The sequence below is a fragment of the Numenius arquata genome, chromosome 10 (genome assembly GCF_964106895.1).
Source record: "Numenius arquata chromosome 10, bNumArq3.hap1.1, whole genome shotgun sequence".
Classification (NCBI taxonomy): domain Eukaryota; kingdom Metazoa; phylum Chordata; class Aves; order Charadriiformes; family Scolopacidae; genus Numenius; species Numenius arquata.
In genome coordinates, this window is record NC_133585.1 from 25,474,660 (window position 1) to 25,496,797 (window position 22,138).

The following is a 22,138-nucleotide window of genomic DNA, read 5'->3' on the forward strand; positions in this document are numbered from 1 at the left end:
GAGACATGGATTAGCAGCAAAGGGTGACAAAAAAAGGACTCGCTTTAGTCCTAAGGGGAAAAGCTGGGGCTCTGCTGTAGGACAAGGCTGCTCCTTTCAAAGGAGAGAAAGTAGGTTTGCGTTGAGCTGTAAAAGCAGTGATAATTAATGTTATTTCTGCGGAGGAGTTAAAACCCTCAGCTGTTATTTTCTCCTAACCCTTTATTTTAGGGTAACTGAAGTGTCTCGAATCCCTGCAGAAGCCAAATGTGTTCTTTCATTGAGGAAGCCCCCTTTGTTTCTTCCCGCTGTGTCACAGGATGACATGGCTCACCACGACAACTGTCCCGGGCTGCTTTCCCGCTTCACAAAAGAATTATTTTTTTTTTAGACAGACTTCTTTTAGAGAGGGCTTTCTCATTTCTTGGTGGTGTCATATATCAAACTGCGAAAGACAAAAATAATAGCAAGTTAGAACACGTCGCCCTGGTGCAGCAAAGCCCATGGACGCTGACAGAGCACCGAGGCAGGAGGTACTTTGCCCTGGTTATCGCTGGGTGAAGGTTTTTGTGGGCAAAGCCTTGGTTATCAGAAGCTTTTTATGGCCGGGGCTGAGGCCCGGGACTTACAGGACAGTCACCACACTGCTTGAGAAGCAGAAACTTTTCTGGTAGTTTGCAGCGCAGTGGAAGAAGAAAAATCCATTTGCAGTGACGCAACTTTAGAAGCCAATTCTTTTATTAAAAGATCTTTAAAGCATTCCAGTACAGACGTAGCTGCTCCACTGTAGCTTTGAGTTGATGAAGACGAACAAATGTTTAAAGAAAAAAAAAAAAAAAAAAGGCAAAATGGACATCTCTATAAAATTAAGTAGTAGATGAATTACGGACACTGATTACACCAAACACAAACATCAAACCACAGAATTATACACAGTCCCTAAGGCAAACTTTGTAACGCATGTACGCAATTGCACTTAAGTCTGTAGAAATTTATGACACACGCTGCTGCCCAAGCACTCGATATCCTGGGTGAAGAAGACACCCCGCCGGGTATCTCTGCATTGAGAACAGCAGCTTCGGAACCAAGGAGTACCCAAAGTGTTGCTCTACCATCCATTCGGCTTGTTGGGTGAGTGACCAGCGGACCTAGCAGTGCCCAACTGAATTTAAGAGAAATTAAACCTGTTTCACTGGGACTGTTGTTTTGTGCTTCTCCCTTAGCTAGAAATCCCACCACAGCACATCTGCCTGCTGAGACGGAAAAAGTGACCTGATACCCTGACCCTCTGGAAGCCAGCGCAAATCCTGCGGTGAGTCTAAGCTCCTCACAATTTTCATTTCCCCCAAGTATGTAAAAAGTAGTAATATTGCTGATTTCTCTCCATGCCCCTGTTTCTCAACCACAAACTGTGCTCCGTGATTATTCTCCAACCCTGAGCTTTTCAACCAAAAGGAGGTTGCGCTGAGGGACCCCGTATTAAGTTAATTGTTGGATCTCATTGCCATTTCAATCTCTTGCACTATGTTCACTTTCCAGAGACACCAGCTCTCCTAAATCAAGGCTGCAAACGGCATTTTACCGAGTTCTCTCTACAAAGCAGGAAACCCTCTGCCTTTCTCGGTGGCAGAGAGACCGAGCTGGAACTCCAGTTGCAGTCTCAACAGCTCTACCAGTAAAGCCTCCGGCAACACAAGGACCCCCTGTCCCTTCCATACCCTCACAGTAAAAGCAAGTACCTAGCTGGACACTGTTTTTCGCCTTTCTGCACCCACAGCCCCCGCTCCTGCAGTGCCTGCACAGTGAGAGATATCACTGCTCCAGGGGGAGTGTTCAGGCAAGGAAATACTCTTACCACATCCAGTGGAGTTCAGGCTCCATCCCTAAAAGGTAGGGAAAAAGTGAACTCTTGCTATGGTTTGCTCAGTAGCCACTCTTAATGTTCAGTTCAGTCTGTAATAAACCAAAAATATTATTCTTTTTGTTGAAACAATAGATGCACGGAAAAGACGGGAGCTAGGGAGCAAACCGAGAGTCCGTTTCGTTTCTTTCAAAGTGTAAGATACATCCAGTGATCCTTCAAAAATAAACCTCTCTGACAGGCAGCTGTTGCTGTGTGGACAATTTGCTCTTTGTCTTCAAGTTGAAAGGAGCTCTCTGCTAGGCAAGAGAATTTTGCTGGTCCCTGGGATGTAAAGCTGGTTGCTTGCGAAGCTGCTATAGGCAGCAGGAGGATTATTGACTAAATAGGAAAAAAACCTAAAAGTACACCTTTATCACAGCAGGGCAGTACCTAGCTCTGGTGGAGAACCCTATGCTGGGTTTGCTGGCCAGACGTTACCAAAGCACTGCTAATTTGATCCCCCGGTACCGCTATAACAAACCTCTTCCATTTTCCCCAGCATGGCTTTACTCCACCAACTTCATAGTCCAGGCACTCCAAATTCAGTGCCGTACACCACCTATGTCCCACCAACACATAAACGTGTTGGCAAAGCTCACTCTGCCAACACGGTATCGGTGTCAAAACATCCCCAAACCTGAAAGGCAAGGGCAGGGACTTGTTCTAATACTTTTCAGCAAGAAGCGTCAAATGATGAAAAATCCATCAGCCAGGAAATTGCAGGTTTCTCCCAACTTCTTGGAGTAGAACAAGGTCTGGTGCGGTTGCCGCTAAATCTTGGTAGGAAAAAAGCAGCATTGTGGTTCAGGAGGCAGAGACCAACGGTGCTGGTAATGGAGCATTTCTACAAAATGCTGTGCTTTTCAAGCTGGCACTCAGAATCTTGCCACACACAGCATGAAGTAAGGAATCCACACAAACCAGTGTGAAGGTACCTCTGTCCTTAATGGAAGGAGGAACCAGCAGGCTACTGGGCCACTTGGCAAAGCATTTCATCTCCATCAGTAGCTCATGTACTTCAGAATGAGATGCAGAAAACTAGAGTGAACAGGCAGGGGATAATCTGTGCGTAAGAAATGCATCTCTGTAATCTCCTGTCAGTTATTGATTCACTTTTGCTTAAAGCAAAATGGCTCGTATCTTAGTTTTATGTATGTGCTACTTTATTTGTGAAATTTATAGGTAGCTATACAAAGTGCCTGTTAAATACTGGTAAGTCAGTCAAGTACAATTCAGTGGTTCCACAGGTAAACCTCACTGCGTGCTAACTTCCTTCTCCCATCCATTGCCAGGCCCTGCATCTCCCTGTCAGGAGACATCCCTTCACCGCAGTATGCAAGTTAGCCCTGCTTTGAGCAGGGGGCTAGGCTGGATGACACCCACTTTTTCTGTGACTGTATAAAGGCAGTAATAGCAACCGCTAATACATCTTTATCTAATCATCTTCTGTTTTGCAAAGCTTTGTCATAAAAGAAGTTACGGATGGATCCTTCCTCTGAGAGAATAACCGCTCTGTTAGAGGACATAAAGGCCCCCAACCACTTCTGTTCTCTATGCAATCAGATAACCAGATAAGGATAATCCAAAAAATGCCCCAAAATCTCCAATGAGAATTAAAACTGTCATTTCATGTTACACCTAGGGCAGCGTTTAGAAGCTGCTCTAACTGCCGGGTCACTCCTCAGAGCACCTGCTCTTCCTTTGCAGTGCTTTTCATTAGCAGCCTGCATTTAAGACCGTGTCTTCAGCTTGGCAAGTATCCAGCACTGCTCAAAAAAAAAAAAAAAATCCACGTGTACTCGTCATGAACACCCCCAGTGCCCTTCATATCTGGTATGTCAGGATAGATGGCTAGCCGGCCCGACAGAAATGAGCAGCATTTGGAACAGGGCGGTGTGGATGGCGCTCCTCCAAATCCCTGCAGCACCTCTCAAGCCTGTCTGACACTTGATATCAAAGCCACAGCGACTCCCTCTCCAGAGCTCCACTCTAACCCTTGGCTGTAAGGCTGCTGCCTGCTGGGGTTAACCATTTGCTACCAGCTCCCAGACCCGCTCTTTTAGCAGGGCTCCTCTTTGGCAGGAGAAAGGCCGTCGGTTGTTCACGCTGCAGCGCAAACTGGTCATGAGCACATTCCCGGTGCAGCTCTCTCAACCTCTGTCAGGTGCAAACCTCTCCAGGGCTCGGGAGAGGCTGCCTTTTGCCATTTTTTGCATTTGTGGGAATCTTCAAACTTTCCACAGCCTAAGAACCAGCTCTCGCCTGGTAACAACTCAAAGTGCCCCTCTGCGCCCAGGACCATGACCAGCAAACCCTCTGACCTTGGGTGAAAACTGAAACCCAGCCCTGGGGAAAATCTGGGGAGAGAAAAGGGATTATCATTGTAAGCCAGTGATGTGCTCGTTATGGAGGCCCTGGGAACAGCAGCCAATACTAGAGATTTACACATACCGACTCACAAGATCTTTGTACTTACAAACTCAATATACACATGACATACACCAAGCGATGGGACAAAGCCAGCGTACGCTCTCAACACCTAATGCTGTCAGTACAACACTGTGCTCTGCTGGGTGCTGCTACGCCTTCGACCGGAGGCAAATAAAAATCACGTGGAATGACTGCCTCAGGTGTAACCTTGGGCTAAAAGGAAAGGGCTAAAAGTAATGAAGGTGCATGTTTCACACTGGAAAATGAGAATCAGGCCAGGTATCTCAGAAAGACTTTTGCTTATTGCAAGGTGGTTTAGTATCAGAAACTTCTCTTTCACTTGTTTTGTTTTGGTTTTATAGTTGTGCTGTTGGAAACATCCATAGAATGAAAAATATTGTGGCAAGCCTGAGAAGAGCCCAATTCTTCTCTGCCCGTATTTCATTGAAACAGGGTGACTCGGAGGCCACAGGAGCTGCACACCTGATGGATGCAGAGCGGAAGAAGGAGGTCTGAAGGAGGCACGCTGGGACAGATCTTCACCTGCTGCCAACATGTCACCTGCAGTTTGTGTCACAGCAGCGACACGAGCTGGCTCAGAGCTCTGTGTCGTCCCCCCCACGCCTCACTAGACACAGCTACCTTCTGGTGTCTGAATATCTGACATCTACTAGAAACAATACCCAAAACTTCTAAAAATTCCCTTGTGCTATTATAATGCTCTCTCCTTTCTCTAGCTTGCTTACCTTGGGCATTTTTACAGCTCCCTGTGTAACATGAATAGACACAGGAGATCACGACTAACTGAAAGAAACCTTCAGCGGAGGGCAGGAATATCCTCATATATTTATGAAGAAACAAACTCTCCTGTCTTACACATCCAAAGAATTTTCATTAGTAAACTCTCTGAAATTAGCTGGGTTTCTTTTAAAAAAAAAAAAAAAAAGAAAGAAATTCAAGTTGATGAGAATCTCTGGATATCAAAAATACGCAGCTTTTTCCCTCCTCTGTGCTCCTATCAAGCACTGGCACACCAAAGATAAGTGCAAGGGGCTGCTGCGTGGTCCACAGAGACTGTACAGGCTTTGGACCCAATGGAGAAACATTCCCATCTGTCCAACGGCACATGGCTCCAGCCTGCTCCGTCTCCTTGGAGCTAGAGGATGACAGATGATGGCGGTGAGAGCATAAAGCCCTGCAAAGCAGCACTGCCTCAGGAAGTTGTTCAGCTACGCTAAATGCCACTGGCATCAGAACCTAAACACTTCTGAAACTTCTCCCTTAATTTTCATCTGCTTCTTCTGAAGCACAGGGGAGTTTTGGCTGGCTGCACAGCAGAGGAAGACAACAAACCTGCTTTTGGTCTACCTAAGAACACTGTGCCTTTGTTCCCCCGTGTATTAACATACAAAGAAGCCAGCATGTGGCTCTGAGACTCAGACTTACACGGCTGCCAGGTAACTAAGGGTCCTGGGTAATACAAGTCGGTACGAAACAACTGTGCAACATCTCCAGCCTTCAGTGAAAGCCCAGAGCCTCATCTATGGGAACTAAGTGATGTGCAGAGCTGCTGGGACTACAAACCCAACCAAATAGCTGCCTCAACGCCAACCGGAATAATAAATAAACGCAGCAAAATGCAATAGCTATAAGCAACAACGGGGCATTACGCACCGAGGGAACAGTGGCATCTTCTCTAACACTGGGAACAGAAGAGATGGACAAGATACTGAGTCAACCTATGAACAGATGGATGTGTTCTCCTGTAGCACGCTGTGTCCAGATTATGGCAGGAAAAGATAGCTGTGGCAGGTCTTCACGCCCACCTCCCGCTGGAAGCAAAACCCCGGCTGAAGGAGAAGTTGATCTCACTGTTTTTGTACTTCCCCCATGCTCCAAATGGCACTATGACAACCGTGATGTTGTCTTCACTGCCGAATTGCATTGCCTAAGGAAAGAAACAAATTGCCAGCATTATCATCTTGCTTGGAAAAGGAAACAAGCGTCTGGCTCCACATGGGACAGCACAACCTGAGACCCAAGACTTCCTCGCCCCTTCCCAGCCCTGATGCTGCATTCTGGTATGTCCTAAAGCTTTCCATAGGATATGGCGCCATCCAAAACCCTGCTTAGAAACTGGGGGGGTTTCTGTCCTATGTTGATGACATTTCAGCACAGGAAATGAGAGCTGGAGAGGGACTCTTTGTCAGGAGATGTAGTGACAGGACAAGGGGTAATGGTTTTAAATTGGAAGAGGGGAGATTTAGGTTAGATATTGGGAGGAAATTCTTTACTGTGAGGGTGGTGAAGCACTGGAACAGGTTGCCCAGGGAAGTTGTGGCTGCCCCATCCCTGGAAGTGTTTAAGGCCAGGCTGGATGGGACTTTGAGCAACCTGGTCTGGTGGGAGGTGTCCCTGCCCATGGCAGGGGGTTGGAACTCGATGATCTTTAAGGTCCCTTCCAACTCTAACCATTCTATGATTCTATGAATAAACTGCAGTGATGGTCCCACGCAGTTCAGTGGATCATGAGCTAAAGCAAGTTAATTGAAACGATACCTAGCAAGGATGTGGCAAGATGCAGGGTAAGGCAAAGCCTAGCTGGCGGGACTAGTGAGTGTCTCAACCAGCATAGTTCCAATTCATAGTGCATACTTGTTTTTTTAAAAACCAAACCAACCAAAAAAGCAACAACGAGCATTTGGTGCCAACAGAAGCCCTGGCATTACCTGCTCAGTAACAACATGGGCAGCTTCAGCAGGATCATGGCACTGGTTAATGAAGTCACAGATCTCCTGGCTGTTCACTATGAAGTTAATACCGTCCGTAGTAAGGACCAGGAAGCTGTCGTCTGCATGATGCAACTGCAATAAAGGCACACAGGTACGCACAACGATGGAGTGAGTGCTGCCTTCATTTCATTATTTGTCTTCATTTTTTTACACTCTCTTGCACACCTCTTTTTTTGGGGGTGCTGCATGCTCTCTTGCTTTCTGTGCAAGGACTAAGTGGAACTCTCAAACCCTCAGCTAGCCAAAGTCTGCCCCTTGAATCCTCGAGCACATCCATCCGCCACACTGATTGTGTTTCCTGTACTGGAGGAGAGCATCTTAAGGTGCTTCCAGTTCTAGGAAGCAGCCCTCTAAGTACACTGAGGCCAAAAGACCAGGTCCACACACGACCCAGTGAACAAAATGCTTCCTTAAACTGAGGATTTCAAGGAAGACACGGTAACGCTGTGGTCATCTCCCAAAACCCCTCAGGCCTAGTGGGTGGCGTTGTATTAGGACCAACTGAATATAAGTTCCCTGGGCCCTGAGAGGTACATTGGGGAAAAGTAGCAAATAGAATATGAGCTGAGGGGAGCCTTCCTGTAAAAGTGAAGGCAACTGTGCTGAATACCTTTGGGATGGCTAATTTGTTTTCCGGACAACCACAGAGCTAGGTAAGATGCATGCAACTGCCCTTTCCTCCTCCCTTCCTCCCAAGTGTGCAAACCTCTACATAGTCCACTTTTTTTTGATGACAGCCCATCCATATCCCACCCAGTTCTCAGTGATGGTTTTACATCAGCATTAACCTCAAAATTGTTCATTTGACCACAAGCCCCAAAGAGACTAACACCTTTGTATTTCAGCACTGGCTATCCCATGTTAGCTTTCTTCCCTCATCCTATATTGTACTGTGATAAATGGGATTTAGAAGTTGATCTGGTTGAATTTAGTATCAGGGCCAGATTCTTTTCTGTCCCATTAGCATTAATCTGAAATGACTTAGAATTGGTCTCTGGTTACTTCACCACAAATTAACAACAAAGCTTAGCCATCAGGCTTCACCTGGGCACATCATGTGGGTACCACCACCTGGATCAAATGCCTATGATGCCCCTTAGTCCGAACGTTGCTGTCCCTGTTAACCAGGTCTTCTTTTACCTTAACCCTTTTTGTTTCTGGCTGGGCTATCACACCACTGTTTTTAAGATCCAAATCTCCTATGCTCCGCGTCATTGCAAGTCTACCATTCACATGAGGTTGTCCCAAACTGTTCCAGGCAACGAAGCCACCGCACTTCCTAATCCTGTCCAGAGGCAAAAAAGAAAGAGCGAATATGAGTTACTGCTTCACACCGTTACCCTGTCTCTATCTGCAATTTCTGTCACTGGCTACTGATGCAGAATAGGGTATGGAAGACCTAAGCTGGGAGAGTGAGGGTTGGCTTTTGCTGTTTGAAGGGTTCCACATAAGGGATGCAGCTTGGTGGACTGAGTCCTGACCTGGGAACAATGATGCATTTCTTCAGGTCTTGGCTCTAACTTAGCAGTTTTTGATGAGTCTGAACCGTGTGGTGATGGCTCTGTACTAGGTCCTAGCTATGCTGATCTTACTGTTGAGACAGTTTACACTCACGCAGGTAGGGCTTTCCCCATCCCTGGTCCTCTAAATGGAACCAAACTAATTAACTGGAGCTGTGCCTCTTTCTGCCAGCTCTGAGGTGGTCTCGGGGTGTTTATGTTCAACTCCCTGCTTTCTTCCAGGCCCAACCCAGCAGCAGACCACAAGCACATCCTGACCAAGGCTGTGCCCTGGGAAGCCACATCATCAACTGACAGGTACCTTTCTTTCTCCTCCTTTCTTTCTGGAGTATGGTCAGTGGTGAGTTTCATAGCCTTTCCCTTTCGACACAGCAGAGCACGACTGTCTCCCACACTTGCCACAACCAGCTCAATACCGTCCCGGAGCAGAGCCACTGTTGCAGTGGTCCCGGAGTTCATCAGAGTTGCTATAAACATCATATCAAAGAGAGAGGTTTTAACACTGCCTTGAAGCATGGGACCATTTACAGTTTCAATTGGTAAAATGAAGACAACTTGAGCTCTACAGTACCAGCAAGTAACTGCTTTTAAATTTAAACTATATCTACATATATAAAAAAATTACAGTAAACGTGCATGCATGTAGGAGTAGGGGGAGAGAGAGGAAGTGGAAAGGATAAGTATTTCTGTGCAACAACATGGCTCCATGCAAAGAGGGCAAGTGGAATATAAGCAGTACAAGGTACAGTGGCTTCCTTTCAGCTTGTAGCAAATGTAGTTTTTCTGTCCCATGGGTTCACCTCAAGTTACAGGGTTATTGTCCTTATCCCTGGGCACAGGGACTGCACGCGTAGCCCACCCTAAAGCTGATGGCTCTTCCCTTCTGTTAAGTGGTGAAGTGGGCGACTGAATAATAGTAATTGTAGCTCCACGTAGTTCACCAGAAGAAAACACTAGATCGCTCTTTTATACCAGTGTGTGGCATCCTCCCATTGCTGTCAGAGTTGTTACAATCTCCCTCTGCTTCCCCCCAGCCTTGCCAAGAGACGGAGGGTTCAGCCAGCAGGCTGCTGGCTTTTTTCAGAAAGGGACGCTGCTCCCTTCAGACCCTGTCAACTTGCTGGAGGTCCCAATGCAAAGGTGAGGCTGGATTCTGCCTTGCCTTGCACCTGCAAACCAACGCAGTCAGCTGGCAGCGGCTCCCTGGGCACTGGTGGGATCACTTGATAGGGGTGCACAGCGACTGCCTAGAGGGCAAAACTGAGCCCCAGGTGCCGTCTTCCTTCTCTTACAGGGTGAGGGAGTGAGCTGAGCTGGCTGACTCACTGTGTTCAGGGACCTGGTTGGATTAAGTGGTGCAAGTAAATTTAAAGGCTTCTCATTTCAACTTCTACAGTGCTCTGGAAAAAAAAAAAAAAAAAAAAAAAAAAAAAAAGTGGTGCTTGAAAAGGAGAAATGCAAGTCTGCCTATTTCAGAAAAGAGACACAGTTTTATCTGTGGTAAAGGAAACACCAGAAGAACCGTCCAGCTTTCCTTTTTCTGTTTGCTTTTTGAAAGGAGCAGTCCATTTTACCATTAGTATTTTTCCTTCCTGCAAATTATGCAAAGGTAAACCAGTGAGAGGTGCCTGGAAAACAGTAACTCCTCACGACTTGAGCTATTACAGTAAAATGTCTGGCCAGAACAAGCTATTGCCTGGAACACATTTAACACATTTGCATTCACGGCCAATGCAAATTTCCTTGAAAAGCCCTCTGTAGGTCTTCTGCATTCTGGGATTTTCCAGTTTTTCCAGGTTTTAAAAACAAGCCAATCTGAGAGGGGTTTGGGGCTAACTTAGGAATGAGAATCCCCGTTTGTATTCCTGTTTTCACACGACTAACAGTGAAAAGATCTTTCAACCAGCACTTCTGTAGAGCTCACCTACAACTACATGCACTCCTCCCTCTGGCCCTGCAGCCCTTACCCCAGGGTGGGGACGGATCTGAGAAAGGACAGAACGTTGGAGCTCAAGGAATGCCAGTCAGTCTAATCTCTGACCAGCTGCCAGCAAACCACATACACGTGGCACAACCCTTTGTGTACTACAGGAACAGAAATGCGAGTGCTCTGGGATCTCCGTGACCTCTCCCTCCAGCCCTGCCAGGTCTCAGCACCCCGTAAGTAAACTAGGGTTGGGAGTAAACTGAAGTGCACGAAGCCCTGAGAGATGCATTGAGCCTTGTTGTGCAGTGAAAGCAGTGCGTTGATGAATCAAAAAAAACAAAAACAAAAAAACCCTCACAAAACAGTCTAAATTAAGCTTGTGTTATAATTTAAAACAGGTATTATTACTGCAGTGAGAACTTGGTTTAGCTATACATTTAACCAACACGTCAATGGTGAACATCAGCCATGGTGATCTAGGTCAAATCTTTGGACTATGTTATGGCTGCCATGCAGGTTATGATATTCAAAATTATTAAGATGCCGGTGGCTTCTGACTATTCAGGTAAGGATTGGCATCCAGTTTCTAACTTGAAGCAATGACGAGTCCAGTGCAGGCTCACTTTGAGGCACATTATGTAAGTAAGATGCTACCAAGCACCGGTGCGGTTAGAAATTTTAGAACCAGTAAAATACCTGTTTTAGCCAACAGTTAAGCGAAATGAAGAACCTATGTAAGACTACCTTTTTATTTCACAGAAAATACATTTTATCTAGACGTTAAAATTAATGCAGAACTGCCACTACTCTCCCATTTCATTCCTTGGTTTTGGAACTCTGCTGACAAACATAAGGAGTTTCTGAAAAAGTTAAGATCCATAGTCTTTAATTCATACATGACTGGAAACATCTGGACATTCAGGTGAATCTGCATCTTTCAAGCGCAAACTCTCAAAGCCAAAAGAGCAACTATCACAAAATCAAGCAGTGGTACTAAAGAAGAAGTCAAGATATTGTCCAGAATTGCAGTAGTGGCCATAGTGACTTGAGCTTGAGTTAAACAGCACTCCTAGAAAAATAAGTGCTGCTCACGCTCTCTTGCTTGGAACCAATTCATGATCGGGGTAGGGATGCAAGAACACAGATGTAGCTAGACTACACACATTATCTGGTTTCTAGCAGAGCTCAAAACCACAGGAATGATGAGGGATAACATTTCTAATGGTTTACTACAACTGCTGCTAGGTTGTTTAATAATATCAAAATACGTTGCATCAGCATATATATTGGTTTTAACAATTAAAGAGTTTACTTCGGTTTCCTAACAATATCACTATAAAACTAAGATCTTTCAATAGGTTCTTAACACTCACTGGACAACTTTTACTGCAAGTCATCTCAACTAATGTGACAAAGAGGATGTGGGAACCTTCCAGTAGTCCAGGCTAGGAACCGCCGGACTCCTTCAACTGGGACAAAATTAAGCAGATCTCTCTTTCCACTGAAGCCCAGCATAAAGTGTCCAGGGCCTCCAGTTCTAGAGCTGCTGACCAGGTACAGTGTCTGCCACAAATAACACGCACACAGAGGCAAATAGGAAATTCACCCAGGGACTTTGTTCAAACAAAATAAACCTGCAACACTGGAGATGAAAGAACAAGGGCTGCAGAACAGGGGAAGCAGTCACTCTCGGGCTTGCCTGCACTGTCCTTTGCAGGTCATATAGCAAAGTACTTGAGGCTTACACATGTATCTTTGGCCACAGATAAATCAGCCTTGGTATTTCTGGGGATTTGCCACTGTTCTCGCCTTCTCGCTAGAACTGTGTGACAAAACCAGTTTAAATTCAGCCAAAATAAAAGCTACTTTTTTTTTTTTTTCTTTCCATGTGGAGGTAAGTAACCAACCAACAATCGACCAAAGAATTGTATCAATGCTATAAGGCCAGCTATCTCGCATACAGCAAGAGTGGCCGCGTTGAAGATCTTCAGTATAGAATATGGCCCAATCTGTTTCCTCAAGGTTTGGTTTTTTTTATATATATATATTTATATATAACACAAAAACGGGGAGTTCAAACTTGTGCCAACTGAAATGGGGCACTGAACAGAAGCATATGAATTGTTCTGATCCATGGGAAAATATGCAAAACAAACACCCCTTTAATATTGTAATTAGTATCTTCTAACTTGATTAGGTAGTAATCAGGGCCCTTGGATAAAAAGGCTGCCTTTGTAACATTGATGGATTTATGAAATATTTAAGTATGGTTTCTGCAGCTCTTCCTTTTCCTCAGTGTTGCAGGTTAACATATTCAAAGAAATAAAAATCATATGTTTGAATGGTAACTTAAAAAACAAACCCCAAACCCACTACTTTTTAAATTTAGTTATTTTTTAAATAACTTTTGTTGTTTGCTCAGCATAGTAAGATTCCAGGAGTCCCTTTTAAACATAGATACATCAGTTAATACTTGGCTATGTTTTAATAAGATGGCTATTCCAGAAGTGAGTGGCCAATGTGATTAGAGTTGGATGCACTGAACATGGAGGTTGATGGAAAGACTCCCTGTTGTCTTCTCCGAGGGGTGGATCGCCGTCAGCAGCATGCTGCAGCAGCACCTTGTGGGATTGCACTAGGCCAGGAGAGGGTTTGTTTTAACGCTTCTCCATAGAGATGCTCAAATTTCCTCAAGCACACAATTCACTTCCTTATTCCTGGCCTTGCTGAGCAAAGCTATTCAGCCTTTACATTTCAGTTTTTATGGCTGGTCAAAAATATCAGAAAATTCTGTTCACCTCTGTTAATAGCTGTCCCATGGATAATGACACGTGTTGGACGTGAGCTTCCTTTACTGTGCCCTATACCTAAGTCTAGCAGTGATTTAAAATTAAAAGTTATGTTTGAATGCGTGGAAGTGAATGAAAGTGCAGTTTTGAAGAGATATCAAACACCATGCTTCAGGGCTCGGGCATGTATTTAAGCTGTTAATGATTAGAAAGGATTTAGGTGGAGGACAGATTATCCCAGATCTGCCTGCAGCAAGTTTCTTACGCTTGTGTGCAAAACAACAGGTACAGATCACTGTCAGAGAGAATACTGGACCAGTGTTCAGCAGACCAGTACAGCACTCCAACAGCCCTAGTGAACTGCTTGCCAGACACGGTAGCAGTACCCGGAACACATACATATACCTTTTTTAATTTTTTTTAATTGAAAGCTTACAGAAACTGTTAAGCTATGTATTTTCCATCTATAATTTCAAATATTCTGTAATTGTAAAGTGATCTACAAAGGGCCGTGCCCTTGAAGACATAGCTAGGTGCTCCAACAAGGCACATCTCTAGTCCTGTTAAATTTGTGCCATTATATGAGGATTTTACCCCTTAAATAGTACTATAAACAATGCATCAAACAAAATCCGTGTAATTTTGGCTACAGGGATTTGTCCCAGGACTTAGGTTCCTTCAGACACCCAGGCATACACTTTTGAAGCTGGTTGTGTGTTAGTTAAGACTTAGACATCCTGAACATGCACTGTTTTTTTTGCAAATTCAGTGAAAGGAGTGAACCCTGGCAGGTTCTACTAGAACAAGACTAAGCTATTATTTTGCATTTTGTCAGCTATGGCCAGGTTTCAAGAGGAGGTCAGTCTTGGGTAGCATCCAGCATATCCCAGACATTCAGTGTTACACAACCTGCCACCATTTTCAAGATGCTTTAGCAACAGTCTTGACTGTCACATCTGGAATAGCCACAATCGATCAGAAATTTTGCTGGCAAACTGAATCAGTTTGGAAGTAGGCTTCTAAAAAGGATACATGCCAAGCATTGAAATTTTATGTAACTTTCAAAACAGCAGCAACGACAAAAATATCCACACCAAGCAGTCAACATAGTATTGAATTATTTTAACAACAGATATGCAAAAAGTTTCATTTGTTCAGAAATCCGCACTTGTCTTTGCACCCTGTTACTCCACTCTGCCTTATAGCTTGATTTCGAGCTGGACAACCAGTAAAAAGCACTGGGCTCTTTTAGATCCCACTGGCTCCTGCAAGAACTTGCAGGTTGTCAGCCTAACTGAGAAACACTGAGTGCTTGCAAGAGTGTGGCCCCTGTGCATTTTTGACAATGCTTTTGCCCTCTATGTCGCTTGACCTCAAGCTTTTTTAATGAAGAGGGTTTGTCCAGTATCTTGGTAACTGTTACGTAAATTTGCTGGCATTTGCACTGTATTTCATTAAGCAGCACCAGTTAGTTAAACGATACGCATAAAATACGCAGTTCCAAAATGCTCAGCTTGCTGCACAACCTGTATGTCAAATATTGCTGTTACCCAGTTCTGGAAGTCTCACGTACAAAATGCTACAATCAGAAACTGTTTTCATAATAACGGAATAACGTGCCAAGTACAGTTCCCAATCCTCCTCCTCAAGGAGCTGCTCTGACACTTAACAGAGGCCACTTCAATGAGCCAAACAAAGAGCTGTCCTACTAACAAAGGGGTGAGGAGAGGGATAAATATAACAGATCTTAATGTGTGTGTGAAAATGAAAGGTCCTGATCCAGGCAAGCACCTAAGCCTGTATTCAGACGCTCTCTTGAATTTGGGCTTTTGAGAAAACATTTGCCAGGAGGCTCTTGGATACAAAGCACATCTGCTCTACTGATGTGTCTCTCATAAGCTCAAAAGTCATAGGTCAAAAGTGACTGGAGTTTTTTACCGCATCATTATTTTTTAAAGTATTTCAATATAAAGAAAATAAAATGGGACGTAATGGGGAAATTGGCATAAAAGGGAGCTTTATAGATTTAAACCTCCTTTTTTTAAGGGCTGCATTTCAGGCCTTGAAACTTTTTTTTCCTGATAACCCTGTCACCTTAGCTTGTACCAGGTAAGAGGAAAGGTGTGTATCCCTCACAGTGGTGCAAGTCAGGCTACCTGTCCTGCCAGGAAATATTTGAGTCTACCAAGATTCATCTAGCAGTTAAAGTGCAGGAAGCCACGCCATTACTTGATTGTATGCATTCATTGCTTAAGAAAAGTGGCTTGAGAATATAGTATCACTTCAGTCTCCAGAGGGCTTGTTGGTTTCAAGTCTTTCTTGGAGAGAAAACTTTTCACAGTTTCTGTTCTTCTGAAAGGATCTCATTTTGCCGGCACCTGCACCAGCACTGGGACGGGTTTTTTGTTTGGTTTTGGGTCTTTTTTTGTTTTTGTTGTGTGTTTGTTTTTTTCTTTAATTGGGTTTGTTTTAGTGGTTTTTTTAAGACTGCCTAAACTGCCTCCTAAAATTGTATCTCAGGGCTGAGGAAACTCCTGTGACAAAACTGGGATAAGGATCTCTACTCCCTTCCCAAGTTACTCCCTATAACCTCCCACTGCTGGAACTGTAACTTCAGATGTACTTAGTCACTACACAGATACGCGAGAACTTGATTAACAGCCAGGACTAAGGAATCTAAAAGGGCTGGTGCCAGCTTTACCACAGCCTTACCACAGCCAGCCTTGTTTTCCTCTTCACTGCTTTTTTGCCTTTCACACTCAGCTACTCCTGTGATTCTGTTTGTGCAGAAGCAATATCAATTGTATTAATTTTGGCTTACATGCCTCCTCAGGTGCAGCCGCCAAGTTAGAAAGGGGAACTTGTGATACTGTTTGTTTTCAACCCACAGTACTAACAGCTTTATAAAAAAAACACACCACAAACAAACAAACAAACTCCCCAACAACAACAAAAAAAAAATCAAACACCAAAAACCCCAACAAAAAAATCCCAAACCACACCCCTCCTCCAGGTTGCTCACACAGTAAAGTTATGCTCCTTGCAAATCTAAATCACTCTCTGCTAACTTGACAAACACTTTCCTTGACAGGATCATGTTAAGAAAAAAATAATTGATGATTATGCTAATATTCAGATTAATAACTCCCCCAGTAAATTTAATTTAAACTTTTTATAGCTTTTTCATTTTAAGGAGGTAAAGCACAATTGTTTCATTTGCAGTAAGTGATCAGAGCAAAATCCAATGTTAAGTAAAACTGTTTTCAAGCATTTTTCTGGACATTTTACTACAAAACTACCGAGCAAATAAGAAAAACCGTGTTCTCCACACCCATATGAATATTTTTTTACCTACCATCAGCAGAGAGATTAGCATGCCTTTCGTATGCTTTGTTTATTTCTAGAAAAGCTTTGCTCAAAACATTTTCCAAGTTCTCCTCCTGAGCAAGAAATTCTCTGGAAACAAACAAGCAAACAAAAGATTAAACTTCTTTCCAAGAAATATACAACTTGATCAAGTTCTTCGATAGCCTTATCTCCTCCCTGCATGCACTGAATAATGCTGAGATTCAGTGAAAAGGTAATATAATTTTACTACTGACTTGCACTGGAAGCATAATCCTGTAATTCTGCAAATAGATAAAATTCCTCTTCCAACACCCAGGGACGTGACACAGAGATACTTAAGAGTGTAACAAAGCCATAGGTCAGCTATCACAGCGACCTCATCTGAAAACAGTCAATTCACCCTCTCTCTGTGTTCCCAGCCCTTTCCTGGAAGGTGGGTACAATCATGTTTTCCTCTCTTGTCTTTCCGGGCTTGCTCAATGGGGCAGGCACCCTACAGAATAAGTAGTCCACAGCATGTCTGTTCTAATGGGCTGCTCCGGTGTGGTGTTCCTGCTGTCCCGTTGAGCTAGGTGGCTCTATAACCTGGGAGGATTAGCGACAATGTATGACCCACAGGTTCCCTTTCAGTCCTAAGGAAGGAATCTCTACTGTAGTTCATTTGACACGCATTCCCTTGATGCACACTTACTTAATATATTTTTCCATGTACTTATCACAGAAGTCTGCTGCTGCTGCCCCGCCATGTCCATCATATACTGCAAAGTACAGAACATCCTCCGTCAGCTGAGCATAATCAAACCGGTCTTCGTTTTCCTTACGCTTCCCAATATGGCTGGTGCAGCCCACATTGGCCAGGCTGACTTTTGGAATCGGCTTGCCATACTTTATGCTTGGTGGGAGAAGAATAGGTTCGTCAATGCGATTGTCCCAGATGCCAAAGGTGTCCCACGTGGTAGGTCGCCCACTCCCATCTGAGTCAAAGCGGGAAGCACGGCGCTCGGAGGTGGAGCTGTAGCATGCGGCTGTGGGACGCTTCTCGTCTTGCAAGAGGCGGGACGTCAGCACGGCTCTCCTTCTTACTTGATACCCACCGTTTCGTACCAAATTAATTAATGTAGCTGTTGACATAACTTGTCTTCACAGAGATTCGTAGCAATAAAAGATCAGCAATAAAAGATATGCAGCTGCTGGAGTGTCTTCGAGAACAAAGAGAAACCTGATCAGGAAACAAGAAGCACAGGAAGGGGAATTTTCAGTTACATCATTCAGGAAGCAATGTCACCCGCAGAGCCCGCTGATCATGCAGAGCACAGCACTGCCTAGAAGAAACTACAGAGGAATCTGCATGACTCACCAAGAAACAATCCCACACAGACCAGCCCACATCTAACGGGGAGTACTGCAGATATATCAGGGTAAGGCATTTCTGAGGGCCACCTGCATAATGATAGCCCAGATTTGTGAAGGTTGAAGAGGTTGTGATGGAGCAAATAAGACTGATAATGACTTCGCTCTATGCCTGCTAAATATGTGAAAATATGAGGTCAGGTCGTAAAAATGAGGTTATCATGCATGCTCTTCAAACGATTGCTGAAACATCTGCACTGTGGCTCGGGGGAGGGAAGGTGGGAGAAATATATTTGTGCAGATTTTAAAGTTTTTTCATCCGCACATGATACTCGGTTCTGTCATTGAACACTACTTTTCAACACAAACCTGAAATGAATTGTGATTTTCTTAGGCTATCTAAGAAAGACCATTAAGAATGTAACCATGGACATACACAATTGCACACGCAAACTTACCAACCAAAAAAAACCACCCCATGCAGCTTCTTCCTGTTTTGTCTGGCCTCAAGTTCTGTCCCACCTAACCCTGAAATGGGCTCCCTTGGCTAACACAGGCAAGCAAGATCTTCTACTGGCTTCTCAGATCTCTTTTCTAGCTCAGATAAATTAAACACACCACTTGGCTCAGCACGGATAAAAATTCACTAACGATGATTCACGTAGCATGCTTAAAAATGTAGAAAAGATTGGCTTATGTAACCTTTTGTAGAGTAACACCCAACTTGATGCAAGTCCAACAGGCTGCGATGCAGTTTGTATTAAGTCCATGAAGTCACACTGGAATAAATTGAACTGTACCATCAGATCACGGTAACTAACCACACTAAATTTTAAGTGAGGGATTTCTAACCTAATTACTCGAAGTTCGCTGAGAGAAAAATGATGAGTCAAAGGAATTATATGACATAATAAAGGAATTAAAAATATGCAAGCTCATGGCGAATGTCAAAAAAAAAAAAGAAAAAAAAGACGGCAGGATCGTCTGACACAATCGAGCAGCAAAGAGCAACACATGTACCCCAGAGACACTGTAATTCTGGGCTGGAGCGCCTTGCCGTTTTACTTTCCCCATGCCGGTCATAATTGCATCTGTAAATCTGAAATATTGTTAAAACTACTTTCTTAAATAAGCTACTAGACAAAATCCAGGTGCCAGCAAAAACACGCAGTCAGCGGTAACTTAGTTAAGTGGTTGCTTTAGTAGAAAATGGCTGTGACATGAGCTTTCTGGAGGCCTCCACTAAATTTGTCATTCACAGCTCAAAGTATGTTGCTTTAGATGCTCTTGGTTTACCTTTCGTGCAATTCTTAGGTGAAGAAAGGTTTTTTAACTTCACACTTAAGAGACTAAATGTCAACTTGATAAAAGCCTGAACGTGCTAGGAATCACTGTTGTACCAGACGAATGTGGGCTAGGCCACCAGGTGAGTGGAACTGACCACTGGGAATTTTAAGATTTCTCCATTTTTTCTCCAACTGATTTACTTTCTTGAGTTGCTTTTTCTTTTCTGTTATCCTTGACTCGTAACAACAGTATGTTAACTGCCTTCTGTGAAACACAGCATGAACAAATTGAAAGCCTGCCAATTAACAAAATCCACGCTTGGTTTCACTTCCGTCAGCTTTAAAAGGAGAACATGAAGTGTTAGCTATATTTAGGTTTCTCAGTATCCACAGCATGAATCTGAGGATTAATCCAAAATCCCAAGCTAATTAATGCATTTGTTCCCTATCAAATTCAACTCTCAAACGGCCCCTTTTTTTCCAGGCAAGTATAAATACTGACATCGGTTTGGCTTTTCAAGTGTCTCTGCAAATCAAGAGTAGGAACCTGATCTTTAGTTTCTGTGATGTAAATAGTGATGCTTTCAGTTGGACATACAAGAGTCTGTGCTTTCCAAACGGTATGTTTGCAAACACAGGGTGAGCCTATCTGGACAAAACAAGACCAGGGTATTGGAAAGGGAGGCACAGGTGTTAAAGCCAAAGTCCAGGACAGACAGCTGCAGACAGACATCTGTTTTTAGGTGCTCCATTTGATCATGTTTAACTTTAAGAAATAGTTCATGCAGACAGACACCCAAATACGATGCTTAAAGCCAATGAAGCGAGCAATTAAAAACTGCAGTTCAACGTGCATGGTGGCCCTTTTACAGGCTGGCCGCTTCTTGGTGGATGGAAATTTTTCAGACCGTGAGAAGGGGGGAAAAAAAAAAAAAAAAAGAAACCCGGAAGACAGAGAAGGCATCCCTGCTGCCCCGGGGGTTAAACGTATTTAAAAAGGAATTTAAAACTCTGAACACGTATAAAGTGCACTTGCCTTGCGTGCTTTCCAAACGCAAGCACAGATGCGGGTAGTGCTGCATGTTTCTGTATGTTCAGCTCCTCTTAAATCACAGGGCTTTTGGTTTTTTTAAATCTGTGACAACATAATCTCACAGCACAGAAACTAAAGATCAGGGTCCTACTCTTGACTTGCAGAGACACTTGAAAAGCCAAACCGTTGTCAGTATTTATACTTGCCTGGAAAAAAAAGGGCCTTTTGAGAGTTGAATTTGATAGGGAAGAAATGCATTTAATAGCTTGGGATTTTGGATTAATCCTCGGATTCATGCTGTTGGATACTGAGAAACCTAAATATCAGCAGCAATTTAAAGAGGTTTCTGCTGCTACTTACTAATTGGGAATTAGCACACGGCTGACTGAGGCAGGCCGGGTTTATTCTGCGCATGCAAAGGCTGTGGCAGCTGCGTTAGCGCCCTTTGAGCCTCTGAGGAAAACCCGATGTGACCAGCCCCGCTCCTTCCCTCCGGGATGGCAGAGGCGTTTCCGCGGCGGTCTTTTTCCTCCCGGCTGCGACGGAAGGGGGTCGGCAGAGACCTGCGGGAAGCTCGGAGGCTTCTCCTTCCTCCTTCTTCCTCCGCCGCTTTCTTTGTGCACGACCGGCAGCGCGGCCTAACGGCGGGAGCGGCCCGGCCCGGCCCGGCCCCGCCCGCCGCACCGGAGCGGCCAGGCCGAGCGCAAACCCCGAGCAGCAGCTGCGGCTGGAGGAAGAAGGAAACGCGGAGAAGCGAGGGAGGCAAGTCAGCCCCGGCCCTGCCACGCAGCCGCCCTCCCCTCCCTTCCTTCACCCCCACCCCAGTCCCCCAGCAGGCCGGGCCGTCAAGGGGCTTCGGCGCGGCTGCCGGGCTGCCTCAGGGGGCTGGTGGCCCTTACCTCCTTCTGAGCCCGGGCGGCGGCGGCGGCGGGGAAACTGCGCCCCAGCGATGCGAGAGCGGCGCCTCCCCGGAGCCGAGAAACGGGCCGCGCTCCCGCCCGCCGGCCCCTTTCCCCGGCCCCGCCCCGCCGACCGGCCCAATGGGGCCGGTGGCGGGGGCCGTCCCGCCGCAGCCCTGCCCTCCCGCCGCCACCAATGGCAGCCGCAGCGGCGGCCGAGCCTCCCCCACCGCCCCCGCCCCGCCCGCCCGCCCGCCGGCCGTTAGCCGTGAGGGGCCGCCCCGCCCGCCGGCCGCCAGGGGCGCGGGGGGGGCCGGCGGCGGGCCGGGGAGAGCAAGGCCTTGAGGGCCTGACAGGGGCGAGAGGCGGGAGGAGGAAGAGGAGGAGGAGGAGGAGGGAGCCCGGTGTGGCCTTGGCCGAGGCCGCCTTCCTCGCCCCGGCAAACCAGTGAGGGCCGGCTGAGGGGACGGGCGGGCCGCGCCTGCCCCAGCTGCACACGGGGTTCTCTGAGGGGCCTCAGAGAAAAGCGTGTGTGTCGCTGAGGAGAATTCCGGCAGCAGATTTACAATGCAGTCGGGAGTGTGCTGCTCCAAGGCGGCCGTTTCTATGAAAAAAAAACAAAAACAAAAACCGCTCCTGCTGCCCCTTCTCAGTTGACCCGTGTCCAAATGGCAGGTTAAAGAGATCATTTGCCTGGCGCTGTGCTACCGACACAGTCTTTGGCCTTTGACGCCATCTGGCAAATCGGATGGCTCTTAATTACAAAAGGCTTTGAAACACACCTCCCCATTGCCCTTAGGCTGTCCACTAGAGTCTAAGAGTACTTGAAAATAAAAACCTGAAGAGAAAAATGCTAGCTGGTGGAGTTTCTGTAGAAGCTTA

The 22,138-nt window shown here is 45.4% G+C and overlaps 1 protein-coding gene across 1 annotated transcript; it reads right to left on the reverse strand.

Moving 5' to 3' along the window:
- Window positions 1–702: 702 nt before the first annotated feature.
- On the reverse strand, window positions 703–21,377 carry PPM1K (protein phosphatase, Mg2+/Mn2+ dependent 1K). The gene is made up of 7 exons (XM_074154763.1): window positions 21,257–21,377; window positions 17,380–17,907; window positions 16,696–16,796; window positions 8,926–9,091; window positions 8,245–8,389; window positions 7,042–7,176; window positions 703–6,260 (listed from the first exon to the last, which is right to left on the reverse strand). The coding sequence occupies exons 2-7, from the start codon at window positions 17,817–17,819 to the stop codon at window positions 6,129–6,131; spliced, it is 1,119 nt and encodes a 372-aa protein (XP_074010864.1). The 5' UTR covers window positions 17,820–17,907; window positions 21,257–21,377; the 3' UTR covers window positions 703–6,128.
- Between the last annotated feature and the right edge of the window lie 761 nt (window positions 21,378–22,138).

Excerpts from the sequence above, each read along its gene's own strand:
- PPM1K (XM_074154763.1), bottom strand. The coding sequence starts at position 17,819 with ATGTCAACAGCTACATTAATTAATTTGGTACGAAACGGTGGGTATCAA. Across the intron at positions 7,177-8,244 it reads CAGAAACAAAAAGGGTTAAG|TTGCATCATGCAGACGACAG; the intron begins GTAAAAGAAGAC and ends CCTTTATTGCAG. Across the intron at positions 6,261-7,041 it reads CCCATGTTGTTACTGAGCAG|GCAATGCAATTCGGCAGTGA; the intron begins GTAATGCCAGGG and ends TTCTTTCCTTAG.